The following is a 17095-nucleotide window of genomic DNA, read 5'->3' on the forward strand; positions in this document are numbered from 1 at the left end:
CCAAACCACTCATTCAGAGGCCAAGAACAAACCCCAAACAACCTTGGAGGTAGCAAAGCACCGGAGAAGTCGAATCAAAGCGCACTTATTTCTAGGGTTTCCGACGGCCCAAGGGCGATTTTAGGCATTTCCTGGCCAAATTGGACTTTAGCCCATGTATAAAAGTTGTTCCCCTCATGGAGATCTACTTGCCTGTTAAATTTGGGAATTTTTAGAGTTGTTGAATTTTCCAGCGAGTCGCGGCGGCGTGTGGCCTTCTGGGCCGCTGCCTTGTGGCAGCTCATGCGGTGGCGCGTGGGGGGATACCTAGGTCCTTTAGGGTTTCCAACATGCCAAATCCGAATCCACGGTCCGTTTCCCAAATTCTATCGTTTAGGTATAGTTTTACTAAAATGTCTCTTATTGTGTTTAGGCGTGTTGGCAGGAAACGACGTCCTCCTCGCTAGCTCGAGCGGTTCTCGGGTAATAAAATATTTGAGTGGACCCTTTCTTCACTTATATATTTTTATAAAATTTTAGCCTAGCATGCATTGCATATTTTATGAATGGAGCATGATTTATAATATGTTTTACGGATTTTCATACTTATGATTTATTTAAATTACTTTTACAGAATAATTATGATTTATCAGATTTATGTATAACTAAAGGTTAAGAATCATTGGATTTTCGTTTATGAAATTCTATGGATTCACGTATATGTTTATTATGGATTTATGATTATGGTTTGTCATGGATTTATGAGATGAGGTTTGAACTTTTGAGCACTGATGTTTGATACGAGATTTTAAGATATGTTTTGGTACTTACCTAGTGGGTTATCATACGGCACATCCACACACCACAGGTATAGATGTCTATGGCCATAAGACACAGATGATGGATGAGTGAGATATGATATATTATATACCCTCAGTTTCACTGCCGAAAGCAGTGTCGGTGTGGATATATGCTATTTTATACAGCTTCACCTTCGGGTGATGGACAAGTTATTCAGCTTCACCTTCGGATAATGGACAAGTACTGCCTTCGGGTGACTATGATACCCCTAGTTGAGTGCATCGTGGATATGATTTACAGATGTTTTATGAATGTTTTTCATGGCATGCTATGATTTTTTATAAAAACTACGATGTAGTATTATATATGTGTTTTCAAAACAGGGGGTTACTATGTTCATAAAGAAAATGGTTTTTATTTTATTTTATTATTAGTACTATTATTATAAACTTTGGTCCACTCATTTTTTCTGTTTTTGCACTCCCTCAGGAGTTAGGATCAAGGTACATGATCCCGGTGTAAGAGCACTTCTGCTTAGGCATCTCCGAGTCTTCTCAGTGTATGACTCATTCCTTTATTCGTACCTTATATTATAATTCTTTCACATTATTCTTAAGTAGTTGTATGCTCTGAACATGATTCTGCTTTGGTTTAATTTGTTCTAATTACATATTTTATCGGTATGCATGTTAAAAATGGCTTCGTCACCCTCAGGTGTCGGTCATCACGTGCCCATCCTGGTATTTGGGGAATATCAGGGTTGGGGCGTGTCAAAAGAAATTAATATAGAACAATAATGTAGTCCTAGTATGAGCAAACACCAAACTGGTGACAACACTGTTTTCCTTATCCTATTTCTTAGTCCGACACTGCACCAAACGCTTCACTAAACTAGTCAAACTTAGTCTAGTATAAGCCGGTCCAGCTTAGCTCCTGAAATTAGTCCAGTCCGAGACAGTTCGGTGCAACAAACGCACCCTATAAGTTATTCTCTTGTATTTAAGAGGAGTTCTTGGGTCTAAACATCCATACCATGATTGTTGGGCCGAAACACTTATCGTGTGGGGTCAGAATGTGCGACTACCAAACTACACGTTCATGGGGCCACATTAGCAAAACAAGAGCTGATTGTATTTTGTCAGCACTTGATCCACCTCGTGGTCCCACCCCACTTGCCACATACGGACGGCCGCATGGAATAATTGCTACTAGGTGAGATTTGTCGTGTCTTGGGCGTATAGGTGAGACGATAGCGTCACACGCACCCAAGAAATTCTCCCAAATTTGTGTGCCACTTGAACAAGAAAAAAAACCCTACAACCTTTAAAAGTACCTTACGGGCCCGTTTGTTTGGCTTCACTAAGTTTCATTAGACTAGACTGGATTAGCTTTTAGTGTAGTCCAGCGTTTGTTGTGATGAGGGACTAATATTAATGAGATTAGCTGGGACTCGCCCAGACTAACGGCATCGCTAGCAATTTTTAGCGAGAGTCCCCGAAAACCACAGGACTAGCTAAGGCCTACTTCGTCCTACTCCCGTTGCTCTGCTAGCGTCCTCTCTGCAACCCCAGCTTCATCTTCTTTGCGACCACAATTTCATCTTCTCTGCAACCATAACGTCCTCTCTTTGCACACATCTGCACATCTTCGCAAATCCGCTCGAATCACAAAACCCAGATTCGCTAAGATTGCAAAACCCATATTTGAATCGCAAAACCCAGACACGAATTGCAAATCCCATATTCGAATTGCAAACCCAAATTCGAATTGCAAAACCAAGTTCGTTTGAATCTTTGCAAAACCCAGATTTGATAAGAAAATTTTGTGGCCTCAAATCCAAAAGGAAATAACCAAAACCCAAGGGTGCTCTGCATACCAAATTCCTTCTGCAACTTTCGAGAGAGAGATGGAGATTCTAGATAGGGAAATTAGGGCACAATTTTTTTTTTGGATCCATTTGGTGCACAATTATATATGTACAGAGTTCATTTGTTTTCGGGAGAAGGAATGCAGTTGACTAGAAAAAAGAGAAAGAAAAAGAAAAAAAAAAGAAAAAAGAGAATTATTTTTTATTATTTTGGTTATTAGTCCGACACTGCACCAAAAGCTTCCCTAAGTTAGTCCAACTTAGTCTAGTCTAAGCTGGACCTAAGTTAGTCCAACTTAGTCTAGTCTAAGCCAGTCCAGCTTAGCCCCTGCAGCTAGTCCAGTCCAAAACAGTCCGGTACAACAAACGCACCCTACAAGTTTAACAAATCTTACAACTTTTACAACAAAAATCTTCAAATCGCGGGAACATGCCGTACGTTTGTAGCCGTTGAGCAACAATGTGCCTAACTAGAAGTTCAAATAGCCTATTTACATGAGATGGCAAACAGCCGAACAGCGGTTCGATCATATGACTGCATGTACGGAAGCAAATTCGAAGGCCGAAGTGTTTCAGTTACGTCTTTGATGATAAGGTTAGCCGAGTCCAACAAAGCACAAAATTTATCGAATGTGTCAATAGTGCGGATGACAGTAGAGATAAAAGCCATCGAACCTTTCTTTGATCCAGCATTTGTGGCACTGTTATCTGTTCTTTTGGCTAGGAAAGCATCAAATTTATCGCCATTGCCATTCCCTTGACGATATCCATTGACGCTACCATCAGCACCTTTACTTTCCAATTTCATCTGGTTTAGAAGTAAAGCAAGTATTCGAACAAGATGAGGGAGGCATATGGGATCATAAATTACGTCTGCACCCAAACTGTTGAATGAGAAATAAGGAAATTACTCAAATTAGCATAGCTTTCTAGCAAAATAACTAAACAAAACTGCAGCATCCCGAAATAATCTAACTTTATCACATATCACTATCTCAAAACTTTGATTAACGTAGCAAGGAATTAAAGTAGTCTAAATTTTGATAGGGGTAAGCGTTGGTAGTTGAAGTCTGCAGTCTCATGAAAGAAATACTCACATTATGTCTGGCTTGAGGTTCTGAAGCTCACTCTCTGAGACAGACTCCCAAGGTAGATGAAGGCATTTTACGGTTTTTACCTGAGTTTGTTAAGATTATTATAATTTAATGGTATTACAAGTCGAGCAATTTTCATTCCCCGTCAATTCCATTCATTTACCAACTAGAGTGAAATCATGGTAAGTGACTCACCATATACGGATCCTCGGTAGTTTCTGACATATTAGTTTCAACGCTAATGTGGTTCAATTCCAGATTGACCATCATGTTTGCTAAAGTTGACAGGTCACCATCACTTGGGATCACCTATATCCAACACAAACTTTCCTCAGCTGAATACCGACGCCATTTGCCTTATTATAATTAGCGATACATGTGTCTGTTGGTAGGTATGTGTTTAATATTAAAAGACTGAAAATATCATGTTAAATCACCCTCGGTCCTAATTGAATCCACAATGTCACCGACAATAATGTATCACTTTAAAATAATTCATGTGTGCGGTGAAAGAACAGAAATTCTCCTAGACCTTTTGCTGATTATTCATGAAAAATCTAATGGTACTATAAAAGGAGAATGCTTTCCTCTTCTTTCAAATTTGGATAACATACCTTCGATGCCTTGACATGGGCAAGACAGATACCAACCAAACCAACACCCGAGCCAACCTATTCACAGTAAACAATATAATCACGTAATATGCACGTAGGCCATCATAGCAAATATACTACAACAAAATCCATGAATAAAAGTGCACGGAAAGAACAAGAAATGTGCTTTAAAAAAGAAACAAAAGGTAATAACTAGCTTAGCAAGAATACTTTTACCACAAAACATAATTTAGCTGATTATTTCAGACATCAGTTGAACAGGCAACAGCAAAGCCAGCCAGCTCTTGGATTATCATGGCTCCCTTCATGTAACGAATAATCTGTTTGTGCAACTCGATGAGATGAATGCTAGAAAATTGAACTTACCTCAAAGCACGACTTATTAGTAAATAAGTCGGGAAACGAAAGTATACACTCTGATAAATAAAGACTTGACGGCCAAACTGAACACCTGCATTAAAACTAGCCAATAATAATTAACCCTTTGTAATAACAAAATGAAGTGATTATTATGAACTAGTACAAACCAATTAAAACATGTAAAATGCTAAAACTTGTCAAATTCTTGTATACTGTGCACGTAGAAAACGTAACACAGAAAATAAGGTACTGCATATCAACTAGAAGATAAAAGTCTAAAAGATATCAACGATTAAGCATACCCGGTATCTCCTTCAAGCATGTTGAGTGAACATTGCAGGGGAACCATCAGCTTCCGCGACTCAGGACAACTTGTAAGTTCCAAACAACCTAGAGGTACAAAGTCATTGAATCAACATGCTAATCAAGAATGACAAACTCCATAAACCAACATCACATGAATTATACCATCGGGAAACAGAAACGAAATGGATTTGAAGACCCTTGCATTGTCTCTTTCAAGATCACTGTCCTAATGAACAAAACAGCTTGTTAATTCCACTTGAAAACAAGCGAATAACGTAAATGCACAGCTTCATCAAACATTGCACATCAGCTATACCTTCAAAGAAATCATGAAATGGGCGTAATGCTCGTATAGCTCATCCAACACATCTCCGCGGTTCAACTCAACTTCGGCAATAAGCTTCTTCAGAAATTTCTTCAGGTACGGTGCGTGTAATTTCCCAGCCTGCGTTGAGCATTCAACTGAGCCAAAATTTACACTTAAGAAATTCGAAAAGTAAGATTTCCAACATAGGAATTCGATTCCACCCAAAACAAACACGCCACACCCAATCGGACACGCCACAAACACGCCACAAATGATAAAACTTCCACACTGAATTGCTTCACTAGTTTTAAAAGAACAAAAATCGATTCTTTTCCCCCAAATTTCTCAGCAATCAAAGTATAACAATTCAAATATGTAATTACAAACTATGCAATAAGTAGAGGGCATAGAAAATTACATTTTTACCCATGCAATGATCCCAAATGAACCTCTGCACTCTCTCAGTAACCCTCCCTCCGCCGCATTCCCTGCAAAATTCACAAATACAAAATATTCAGAAACAAGAAGAAGAAGGTGCTAACTTGCGCCACCATACACTAAAGTGCACCGAATAGCGCGTAAAGCTCAAAAATTGGTGCAATCGGTGCTCTTAAGTCTGGATAGTAAGGCGTTGTGTTAACGTGCGCCGGGGGAGTTACCGGGCCAAGGCGATGAGGGAGTCGGTGGGCTCCATGGCGAGGAAAGCTGAGAGCAAGTGGAGACACAGAGGGGTTGAAGGATGGAGGAGGTCGTGCTCCGCCGTGGCCGTCATTTTACGGTTGGAGATTCTAGGGTTTTAGGAATGTCCGTTGGGCTGCGGAATCAACTACCCGCCATGGAAGCACAGGTTTTAATTACAAGCAAAACAGAGTAAAACGACATCGTTTATCCCACCCCACCAAAGGTGGTTTGGTCCGGTTCAGTTTTATTCAAACTCTTATAACTGAAAACATTAACCTGTATTCGGTTCGGTCTGGTCAATTTGACTCGGTTCGGTCTGATCAATTCAACTCGGTCCTATCATCACTACTCACAAATCTTTACTTAACACTAACACGAATTCATTAACGAACACAAATAAAGCAACAAGAAGATAATTATAGAAAGAAAACAATGAGGAGACTAGCATTTTCATATTATATTCAACATAAAATTGAATTACAATTTAATGAGAAATTTTTTGATAAAAGCGTCACGTGGTTAAACATGTAAGATTAACTATTAAAAATTGCCAGGTCGACACACGTTAAGCCAAATGCATGAACATTTGTGGGAAAAAAAAAGAGTGAGGTCAAGATGGGCATCAACAATCTATTTTTACAGGGCAACATTATCACTCTAGTTTACAAAGATGGGCATTAATTTTTAGGGTGGTGGTATCCATATTCCTATTTTTACCTCTTTACAAACTTTTTTCAATTTTCAAAATCAGATTGAATGAATTAAAAAAGATTAGTGGACAAAAAGTACAAGGTTGGGCGGTAGATAAAAAAGAATATGTAAATAGCACTACCCAATTGTTAATGCAAGAGAGCGGACACATTGTATTGAGCTTTTGGAAGAGCACATCTTTAGATGTTTGGTCTAATCGGACTTGGAAACAAAATCTTAGATGAATCACAAAGAAAGGAAAAAATAAGCATGTGGTCCAATATCTTAGTAGATATGGTGTTATTTTTACCCATGATCCTAGGTTCGAAATTTCCCTCTCTTAAATTATTGTAATAGTTTCAAACTCTCTCTAGGATAAAACAAAAAAAAAGTTTTTTTAGACGTTTTCAAAAATACAAGTTTTGAGCCCTTGCTTGCTATAAGGTCCTCATGTAGTTCTTGCTTCAAGTAGTAAAGAATCCCATCTGGTTCTTCAAAGTTCCAAATACACCCTTAGAAGCCTTCTTATTACGGGGACTAATTAGCCACATATAGCTGTGTCCGTACATTTAGATGTGGCTAATTGGAATGCATGAAGGGCAGAATCGTAATTGAACAATTAAACTTTGCTTTTTTGGCAATATTTGCATTTCCGAAACTCAAAGGAAACACCTTTTTTGGGCAAGAAAAAGGAAAACTTTGCTTTCCACCAAAAATTAGGAAAGAAAACTTCGGGTACATTACCCAAAACAACCCTATAAATTCACACTCACATGCACAATGCTTCAATCACATTGCAGCTTCTCTGTCCTAAGCTTTCATATTTCAACATCCATGGCTGCCAAGAACTACATTATTCTCAGAATGTTCGCCTTGCTGGCAACTGCTTTACCGGCTGCCAGTTCGATAAAGTTCAGCTATCCGGCGGTTTTCAACTTCGGGGATTCAAACTCCGACACCGGGGAGCTTGGTGCTGGGCTTGGTTTCAACCTTCCGCTGCCTTATGGACAGACCTACTTCAATCCTCCGTCATCATCGGGGAGGGCTTCCGATGGCCGTCTGATCGTAGATTTTCTGAGTAAGTTTCTGGGCTTATTACTCACATGCACTACTTGCGGATGATGACAAACTTCTATGTATCTCGTGCATGCATTATAATATTATATTGAAAATATGACTTTAACCTTTTAAATTCAATTTTCTCCGCATAAAACTCGACACAAGTTTTCTACTCAAATTTTATATTTGTAGGAGAATTATTTTCAAATTATGAACATACACATATCTATAGTGATGATATTACATTACCATCTTATTTGTAAGTATTATTAGAACTAAGCTTATTTGTCTGGGAGAGAAAAAAATATGTTTGCGAAAGTGGATTTAAATTACTAAATAGGCTTTAAATTATTTTTAGCTTTAAGTTTAAAATTTTTTCAGTCAGCGTAGATTATTTTTTTAAATTTATTATTGTTAAAGGAAGGGGTCAAAATTATTACCATAATTAAGAAAGAAGAGTTTCGAACCCAAGAGACGCCTAGGTAAAAACCCAAAATCTTATCCACTAAGATAGTAGACCACATGCAACTTCCAATTTTATCAGATGTCCCCTAAGGGACTCGTTAGTATAGATTATGAACATAGGTGTATTTGTCTAAATTATACATGCACATATATTACATGGAAACATAATTTGTACGCATTTTTTCTTCGCTTGCACACTTATGTTTATTTCTTTTTTTATTCTTTCAAATTTATTTAATTCAACGATCATGAATAATTATAGATGTGTAAGGAAAGTAAAAGAGTGTGTAAATTAAAAATCATTTTCATATTACGTTTCGTTTAATGTGTTAATTAACCTTCTCCAATAAAATATTCAATTTAAAATTCAGATAATTACACGAGGAATGCCAAAAGTCAAATCAAACTTTTTAAGCTTTCACTATGCTCATAAACTTGGCCCCATACGACACATGATGCATCACTGTGTTTTGGTGGTTGGTACTTAATTAACACATCCGTGAACATCAAGTCTCTTCATCCATGGCTACCAAAACTTCGACCCTCCAAATTTTCACCTTATTTTCCATTTTTCTACCTTCTTCAAACTCAACCAAGTTCTACTACCCCACCGCTTTCAACTTCGGCGATTCAAAACTCCATCTGGACAGTCTTTCTTCAAAACTCCATCTGGGAGGTTTTGTCATGGCCGTCTCGTCATAGATTTTCTCAGTAAATTTCTCACAACTCACTTTTGCAATGTTTTTACTTTACCCCACAACGGTTTATCCCATTTTCACATTTTTATATTACACATGTAAACGTTTATAGGTATTGTTCCAAGACATAAGTCAGTTGGTTAAGACAGTACACTCATGTCAGTTCGAATCCTCATTCCCATAAATTTAATATCACTTTTGTCTTGGCCCTTTGGCTTTCCGCATGTGAAAGCAGACCACCAACTTACACTTGAGCCCCACAACAGCTCACCAAACAAAAACGTATGGTCAAAAACGTATCGTCAAAGGCTTCATTAAGTGAAAGCAACAGCCTAAGAAGTAACCTGTTGCATTTTCCATGGCTGCCAAAGCCTGCGTCATTCAAATTCTCACATTGATTTCCATCTCCTTACCTCTTTCCAAATCCATCCACTTCAACCACCCTGCCGTTTTCAACTTTGGCGATTCGAATTCCGACACTGGCAATCTTGTTTCCGCCGGCATTGAGATCATTCTTCCTCCTTATGGACAATCTTATTTCAAAACCCCATCTGGGAGATACTCCGATGGCCGCCTCATCGTTGATTTTCTTTGTAACTTTTCAATTTTGTTCCCTCCTAGCTTTGTTCTACCGCATTTAATTCATACATATATTTCTAAGTCTATGGTCTTAGCACTTGTACATTTTTGTGATGAACGTGTCCTTATGTTTTGTGTATAACGTTTTGCAGTGAATGCAATGCAGCTTCCATTTCTCAATGCCTATCTGGATTCCGTTGGCCTGCCAATATTCAAAAAGGGTTGCAACTTTGCCGCGGCAGGGTCAACTATACTTCCAGCAACTGCAACATCCATCAGCCCGTTTTCTTTCGGGGTCCAGGTCTCCCAGTTTTTGAGATTCAAAGCCAAGGTTCTTGAATTGCTAGCTAGAGGTAGGAGCTTTCCCAAGTATCTGCCCGCGGAAGTTTTTTTCGCGAAGGGGCTCTACATGTTCGATATAGGCCAGAATGATCTCGCTGGTGCATTTTATTCGAAATCATTGGATCAGATTCTCGCTTCCATTCCAATGATTTTGACAGAATTCGAAACAGGAATAAAGGTCAGTACATCATCACAACAAGGATGATCAATAATTTGAATTGAAGGATGACATCCACCTAACATTCATTGTTTTTTTTTTTTCAGAGATTATATGACCAAGGAGGTAGGAACTTTTGGATACACAACACGGGTCCTCTCGGGTGCTTGACGCAGAATGTTGCCAAGTTTGGAACTGATCCATCGAAGCTTGACGAACAAGGATGCGTCAGCGACCACAACCAAGCTGCTAAACTCTTTAACCTGCAGCTTCATGCCCTCACCAAAAAGTTGCAAGGCCAGTACTCGGATGCAAGTGTCATTTATGTTGATATCTTTTCGATCAAATCTGAGCTCATATCAAATTATTCGAAAAATGGTTTGTACATCTGAGGACCTTAAAATTCTTCATTGTGAATTATACCGAATATGCGTAGTTACTTTCTGTTTTAATCATCTCATATCTGATTTTTATCAATTGTATCTGCAGGATTTGAACAACCTATTATGGCTTGCTGCGGGTATGGAGGTCCACCGTTGAACTATGACAGTCAGATAACCTGTGGACAAACGAAGACCTTGAACGGAACAACTGTCACAGCAAAAGGATGCACCGATAGTTCTGATTACATTAGTTGGGATGGAATTCATTACACCGAAGCTGCGAACCAGTTTGTTTCGTCAAAGATACTCACTGGAAAGTATTCTGATCCGCCCTTCGCGGACAAAATGCCTTTCCTTTTGAAGCTCAAGTTCTGAAGCCCCAACATGTTTTATTTACATATTTTAACATTTGTCTGGTATTTGTAAGGCTAAGTCTTTAATGTAGCAGTAAACCTTAAGTTCTCACAAATTTATACAGAAATTCCGTTTCAAAGTCCGGCACTGGATGCATATTTCTCATATAAAAATTCATCTGCATAAGCGGGTATACACCATTGTATCATACGCAAGCAGACAGGTTGTGGCCGAAAATGAAAGCATTCGCGTGTAATCAACTCAGTTCGATTATATTTTTACAAATATCAACAAGAACCATGTTCCTCTCTGATTTCAAGTCTCTCATCAACCATTTTAATATGATCGATTTGTACAACTGCATGTTATACATGTTTTCGAAATTTATGGGAAATAATGGAAGACGAATCTAACTGATGAACAAGTTCCACTTTTATTTCCTTGAGACATAAGCATAGTATTGTGCCATAGGAACAACAAAGGCAATCACCAGCAATCCTCCAACTACAAGAGTGAACTGCCCACGTTTCTCTTCTGTCTCCTCCTTGGTTTTGAAGTTGGATTCCCGTTTGTTTTCGTTAACTTTGGGTCCGCCAGTATCTGGAAGTCCGTTAATCGCAGCAACTAGCCGTTTGGCACTGCTGAAAATGGCTTCATTGTACTTTTCTTCTGTTGCCAAGACTGCAGTCAACACATCCAATAATCTCATCAACTTAGCTGAAAAATTCTTACAAACTAAAACTATGGCGTATCATGTATGGAACTATCGGACATGTCACATGTGGTCCTTCACCAAACAATTTGCAAAGGCTCGCTGTGCGCGTGGTGCCCTTTAATTTGCAGGAACTATTCACTTCAACAGTCTTCTATGATTACACGAGTTCCAAACTACAAACGAGAATTCTAACTAGATCCTACTTCCTGTGTTGTAACAGAGAACATCTAACATTTTTAACTTAAAGAGGAGCTCCGAGTTAAAACTTCTGTTTCGTTGGATCGTGTATACTAAGCTACCCGAGTATCCCCATCCTCCGAGCTAAAAATTTATGCCAGATGAATTGAAATTGTTGTAATACTTGTGTGCTTCGAGTTTTGGTTTAATGCATTACCTTTCTCTACTCGGTACTCATATTACATTTCTCTGCTTTCCGCCACCCGACATTTCAATTGAAGAAAACTAGTTCAACTCTCAGTTACATATTATATATGATCTGAATCACGCTCAGAAACTACGACTTGACACGAAATATTAGTATCGTAAAAGAACAGTTGCTTGAAGTAAGAAAAGTAAAGACATATAGTTACCAGGAAGGTTTTCGGACACAGTTGCATCAAGGATATTTTCTCCAACAGCTTGAACAAACGCAGGACCACCTGTGACCGCACCTTCTTTTTGGCTGGTGACGAGCACAACAATGCCCTTGTTGTTGCCTTCTTCAACAGAAGGGTACCATTTTTCCAAAACTTGGTCAGCATACTCAAATGCATCAGCTTTGCTCTGCAACCAAATCGTAAAAAATTATAGTGTCCGTTAATGTATGACATACTTTTGAATTTAACGGTTGGATGTGTGGTGAAATACTCTTAAGGGATTTAACAGGTGAATGTGAGTCACTTAAAATACAATGTATATGAAGTTAAAAACTCAAGAGTGTATCCCAAAAAGGTCAAAATTCACAAAACTCAAAACAAACATAGTAACAAACCTTAGAAGACAGAAACAAACTTACAGTGAGCTTTCTAACAGTGACGAAATTGATCCGGAAGTTCTTCTTGTACTCCAATTCCTGCATCAAATTCTTTATGTCCGCTTTGGTCACGCGGCTAAGCACGCCGGCATCATCAAAAACATAGGACTCTTTTGGGGGTCCTTCATTGAGCACATCAAACTCAGATGCTAGTGCATTGCCATCAGGCAAAACTGGGCAGAAGTTCAGTGCCAAAGAAAGTGCAAGAGCAGCTAGTCCTTGCTGAGCATAAGAAACCCAATTTGTGGGTGTTGGGAGAGATGTTTTTGGTGATTGAACTGAGTGATTTTTGAGGCTTGAAGTGATGAGGAGAGGCTTGGGATTGGGTTGGAGGGAGGGGGGCAAAAGGGTCTTGAAAGAAGAAGGTTTTGGGTTGAAGAAAGGAGAGAGTGAGGGAGAAGAAAGAATGGTTTCCATTGGGGGGGGGGGGGGGGAGAGAGAGAGAGAGAGAGAGAGCAAGGAATTTAGGAATGGTGAACCATGAGAGGAGAGGGAGGAGGGTTTGATTTTCTACATGTTTTGGTGTTATTTTTGGGTGGTTTGGATTTGTTTTTGTTTTTGGATTGGTTGGCTGAACTTGAATGTGGATAACATGGAAGCTCTCTGTTGGTTTCAAAAGTGGCTTCTTATACACATCACTTGTTTGGTTGATATAGTTGAATCATGATAGCAAGGGTAATAATGGAATTTACACATAAAATGACCCAAATTGTAACTTGGTGGGATTCAAATCCTCTACACCGAGTCAGATTATGATTGACTTAAAATTGTAAATTTATTGGCTTAAACAGTAGATGTTATGAGTCAATTTATTGGGTAAATAAGTCACACCACATTATCATATCATATGTTATATCAAGACATGTTAATACAATGCATAAAACGCTTAATTTACAAAATGTACAATACCATTGAATATTTAAATGTCAAATTTTAAATGGTGAACTCCAAACCGACTATTAGGGCATTGTTATTCACACACACTCCTTATCAAAACGATGAATTTTATTAGATTAGGTGTTAGATTAGCCATATACGGAGTTCGAATGTAAGAGTTCAACATTTTTTTACCACTGTAGTAAATAGTCACTCAGGATCAACTTAGTTCAAGTGACCAATTCAGTGGCAAAAGTCTTGATCTTTTGGCACAATATAAGTTCAAATGACCAAACTACCCTTTTCCATTATCCAAATCCCTAAAGCCAACTTTCCCAATCCAGACATACAAAAACCCCCAAATCCTGTCCCCACATTATCTCCCTCCAAATTTTCAACAGCCATGAATGCCATCCTCATTTTCTCATGGCCATTCTTCTTCTCTCCCTCTCTCCCCACCCACCAAATCCTCCCCAAAACCCTAATCCCACTACCCCAAAACCCACAATCTCTCTCCCCACCAGCACTCCCGCCTCCTCCAAAAGAAACTTGATCCTCAAGACAACCTCCCTCTTCCTCATTTCTCTGACCCCTCAGCAATACCCAGTTGCCCATTCTTCACCACAAGCTCCACCGCCGCCTCCAAGACCCGCCCTTTCCGGCATCTCCAACACGAAAAACTGGTTCCAGTTCTTCGGCGATGGGTTCGCCATTAGGGTCCCTCCCCAGTTTCAGGACGTTCAGGAGCCTGAGGTAACATTACATTCAACAACTTTGAAGATTTTGTATTTTCTAAATTCCTAAGTTTCTCAAAAATTATAGTTACATTCAACATGTTTTTGGTACCCTGAAAGGTTCGAACTTGCATATGTTCCACTTATTAGGCTTCCTTCTGGATTAGAGAGATAATGTTAGGCTTAAGGGGAAGCTTCATTCTCTGGATTATATCAAAGGGTTTATGATAAGTAAAGTTACTGCCTTTTCTGGGCAGTTCTCGGATTGCATTTTTTCGTAAAGTTACTTGATTTTTTTATCCTGACATCAGAAATTTCAGATATAGATACTTCAGAGTTCATTTTTTTTGTTTCTTCAAGTTGATTGCTGTACCAGTAAATTAGGATTTGGTAAATGTAATCTCGAAATGTTCACAATTTCCTAACTGGATGCGGCATTGTGTTTAAACTCTAGGATTACAACTCGGGATTGTCCCTTTATGGAGATAAGGTAAAGCCCAAGACCTTTGCTGCGCGTTTTGCATCTGCTGATGGGTATGCCATTTGTACAAGTTCCCTTCTCTTCAAAGATTTTGTTAACTTGTTTGTCTCAGTTTTGTCTAAATTTACACATTTAAAGCTTTTTTCTTTGCACAAAGCAAAACCAACAATGTAGAACAGTTCTTTGATAAATAGTTTTTGTTATTGGGCCATGCTTTCCAGGAATTTGTATCAGTTTCAGTATTTATTTTGTTTTTCTTCTTGTTATTGGTTGATGCAGATATGAGGTTGTGAGTGTTGTTATTCGCCCATCCAATTCACTCAAGATCACCTTTTTAGAGGTTGGTAGTGACAGTCACTGATTTTTCTTTATAGAACTTGTCCTGTACCGATTTACTCCAAGGTTCTAATAGGCTAGCGTTGGGCGGCGGGCAGGGGCCTAGTGCCTAGGCATCTAAGTGGGGTAGGCGGACGCCTAGGTAGGTGTAGGCACCCTTTTCTTATTTTTTCAACGCCTAGGGATTTATTGTGGCAGTGGCCATCCACCTAGCACCTAGGCAGGGCCTTTTAGAACACTGATTTACTCTATGGCTATATTACTAGAGCATGTCTGTGCACACGCATGAATTAACAATAGTACTGCGTTAATTTGATGAATGTTGTGCCTTTTTCTTATTCTCTCCCTCGCTCTCTCTCGTTAATTTTTTTGGTTTGTAGCCACTGTGTTTAATTGTTTATTGAGGTGGTATCTGGCCAAACTGAATGTTTTATGGACATAAGGGTAGTGTTATTTTTGCATAGGCATACTGATATATTTTTCTGGTGTTATTTGTTTAAGGAGATGGCTGGTGGTGTGGAACTTTTACAGTTATATATACATACTTTAGCTGTTTATCTCCTCTTAGGTTGGTTTTCGACTGGAGTTTGTCATCCAAATCTTCTCATTGCATGTATGGTTTCAGTTGATGGTTTTAGTTTTAGAATTGGATCTCTCTCTCGGACTTCCTCTTCAGCTCATGTATCATGGGTGGTCATCAGGAATGTTCTTTCGAAAACCTCACCTTTCATTACTTGTCGAGCCTTCAGATATTTTGGCTTTTTAAGTTATAAACCTTGCAATATGTATAGATATCTTAGAGGAAAGTCGCCATCTTATTCATGGCTGATCAGGTTTTAGAAGCATAACACCTTCCTATATCGTCATGAATCCACATTAGGCAATTTCGTTATGTTCACTTTCTAAATTGCTTGATAAATGTTAATGTAAGACAAATTTATGTGATACATGCTAACTTGGACAGGCCAAAGACATAACAGATTTAGGTTCCTTGAAGGAGGCAGCAAAAATCTTCATTCCAGGTACATTGTAGCATGGTTTCTGTCTTCTCAGCCTCTGATTTGGTAAACCAAAAAATTGGTTTAAAACTTTAGTTATACATAAGTGTTGATCGAGATTTACATTCTGCTTGTTCTAAATTCTAGCATACGGGAATGTGTATAAACTTATAGTTTGCTTCTCTCCTTATCCTCCTTCAGCTATGTCTTGTATTGATTCTTATTCCTAATCATTCTGCAATTGCAGTTGGATCAACTGTATACTCTGCCCGAGCTATAAGGATAAAGGAAGAAGAAGGTTTTAGGTAAGCTCGATTTTGCTTTCTTTTCTCTCTCAAGAAAGAAGTCATGCCTGTCATGCTATCACGTATTCTTCATTCCCTACGCTTAACTGAATATAATGAATTCTTGTCTATGAGTACACTACTTGGAAAGCTTCTAAGCTCCGCTCCATTTGTAAGATATAGCCATTGGAACAACGTGTGGAACCATAGCTTCTTTTCGGATGTTTTTGCAAATGGTATTTGCAATATGTGTCTTGATATATGTTGTTCAACACGTTTCAGGACTTATTATTTCTACGAGTTTGGTGTGCAAGAACAGCATGCAGCGCTTGTAGCTGCTGTTAACGGCGGAAAGGTTTGTCAACACGTAGTTTCAAAACATTCAAACCCCTACCTTTGAACTTGAATACTACAATCTCATAGAATTGTTCGCGCAAAGGTTTCTATATCTTCGTCAAGTTAACAGTTCTCCCCATTTTCTGTTACAGACATACATCGCTGGAGCAACTGCCCCGCAGTCTAAGTGGAACGATGATGGCGTGAAGCTTCGCTCAGCTGCTATCTCCATGACTGTTCTATAGTCGTTTATGAATATCGAGTTTGAAAGGCGGTTTTCAGCTTAAATTTTTTGAAACGTATACGATTCAGAGTCACCTGGAGACGGTGTGGAAGCAGAATAGCTTGTATCAAAAACTTACAGTCGAGGGTCCTCGCATCATTGTTGAGATTTTACAAGGGCATTCCTTGTCGAAACTATGTTGACAGTTAGAGCTGTATGCAGTTCTTTCGAGTTCTTGTTCCACTCATTAGCTTGTCACTCTGATAATTACCGGTGATTAGCACCGTTTTAATTCGAGCTTTGTTAAACTAACGTAATTAAAAGTAAGCATTTTAGCCAAAAT

At 38.8% G+C, this 17095-nt stretch overlaps 4 protein-coding genes across 9 annotated transcripts; 2 read left to right on the forward strand and 2 right to left on the reverse strand.

Moving 5' to 3' along the window:
- Nucleotides 1-1993: 1993 nt before the first annotated feature.
- Nucleotides 1994-6223, reverse strand: LOC126619072 (uncharacterized). Of its 2 annotated transcripts, XR_007621941.1 has the most exons (11): nucleotides 5988-6223; nucleotides 5747-5816; nucleotides 5338-5466; nucleotides 5184-5247; nucleotides 5018-5105; nucleotides 4722-4806; nucleotides 4356-4412; nucleotides 3937-4050; nucleotides 3745-3824; nucleotides 3020-3531; nucleotides 1994-2113 (listed from the first exon to the last, which is right to left on the reverse strand). XR_007621941.1 is itself a non-coding variant. In XM_050287336.1 (10 exons), exons 1-10 carry the CDS (start codon nucleotides 6098-6100, stop codon nucleotides 3135-3137), a joined length of 1197 nt encoding a protein of 398 aa, XP_050143293.1. In that variant the 5' UTR covers nucleotides 6101-6223; the 3' UTR covers nucleotides 2831-3134. The 2 variants fall into 2 exon arrangements, 1 of the variants encoding a protein (XP_050143293.1); XM_050287336.1 differs by lacking the exon at nucleotides 1994-2113 and having other exon boundaries at nucleotides 2831-3531.
- A 1295-nt stretch (nucleotides 6224-7518) lies between these two features.
- Nucleotides 7519-10875, forward strand: LOC126619073 (GDSL esterase/lipase At1g54790-like). Of its 3 annotated transcripts, XM_050287339.1 has the most exons (6): nucleotides 7519-7777; nucleotides 8218-8232; nucleotides 9275-9514; nucleotides 9653-10020; nucleotides 10107-10377; nucleotides 10489-10875. In XM_050287339.1, exons 1-6 carry the CDS (start codon nucleotides 7534-7536, stop codon nucleotides 10755-10757), a joined length of 1407 nt encoding a protein of 468 aa, XP_050143296.1. In that variant the 5' UTR covers nucleotides 7519-7533; the 3' UTR covers nucleotides 10758-10875. The 3 variants fall into 3 exon arrangements, with proteins under 3 accessions (XP_050143296.1, XP_050143294.1, XP_050143295.1); XM_050287337.1 differs by lacking the exons at nucleotides 8218-8232; nucleotides 9275-9514; XM_050287338.1 differs by lacking the exons at nucleotides 7519-7777; nucleotides 8218-8232 and having other exon boundaries at nucleotides 9227-9514.
- Nucleotides 10876-10989: 114 nt separating this feature from the next.
- On the reverse strand, nucleotides 10990-13050 carry LOC126619076 (UPF0603 protein At1g54780, chloroplastic-like). Its single transcript, XM_050287340.1, has 3 exons — nucleotides 12467-13050; nucleotides 12042-12234; nucleotides 10990-11417 (listed from the first exon to the last, which is right to left on the reverse strand). The coding sequence occupies exons 1-3, from the start codon at nucleotides 12899-12901 to the stop codon at nucleotides 11170-11172; spliced, it is 876 nt and encodes a 291-aa protein (XP_050143297.1). The 5' UTR covers nucleotides 12902-13050; the 3' UTR covers nucleotides 10990-11169.
- Nucleotides 13051-13737: 687 nt separating this feature from the next.
- On the forward strand, nucleotides 13738-17094 carry LOC126619080 (uncharacterized). Of its 3 annotated transcripts, XM_050287345.1 has the most exons (7): nucleotides 13741-14113; nucleotides 14549-14628; nucleotides 14855-14915; nucleotides 15876-15933; nucleotides 16157-16214; nucleotides 16476-16548; nucleotides 16682-17094. In XM_050287345.1, exons 1-7 carry the CDS (start codon nucleotides 13787-13789, stop codon nucleotides 16772-16774), a joined length of 750 nt encoding a protein of 249 aa, XP_050143302.1. In that variant the 5' UTR covers nucleotides 13741-13786; the 3' UTR covers nucleotides 16775-17094. The 3 variants fall into 3 exon arrangements, with proteins under 3 accessions (XP_050143303.1, XP_050143304.1, XP_050143302.1); XM_050287346.1 differs by lacking the exon at nucleotides 14855-14915 and having other exon boundaries at nucleotides 13738-14113; nucleotides 14549-14584; XM_050287347.1 differs by lacking the exons at nucleotides 14549-14628; nucleotides 14855-14915 and having other exon boundaries at nucleotides 13738-14113.
- Nucleotide 17095: the final 1 nt, after the last annotated feature.

The sequence above is a fragment of the Malus sylvestris genome, chromosome 4, assembly GCF_916048215.2.
Source record: "Malus sylvestris chromosome 4, drMalSylv7.2, whole genome shotgun sequence".
NCBI classification, from domain to species: domain Eukaryota; kingdom Viridiplantae; phylum Streptophyta; class Magnoliopsida; order Rosales; family Rosaceae; genus Malus; species Malus sylvestris.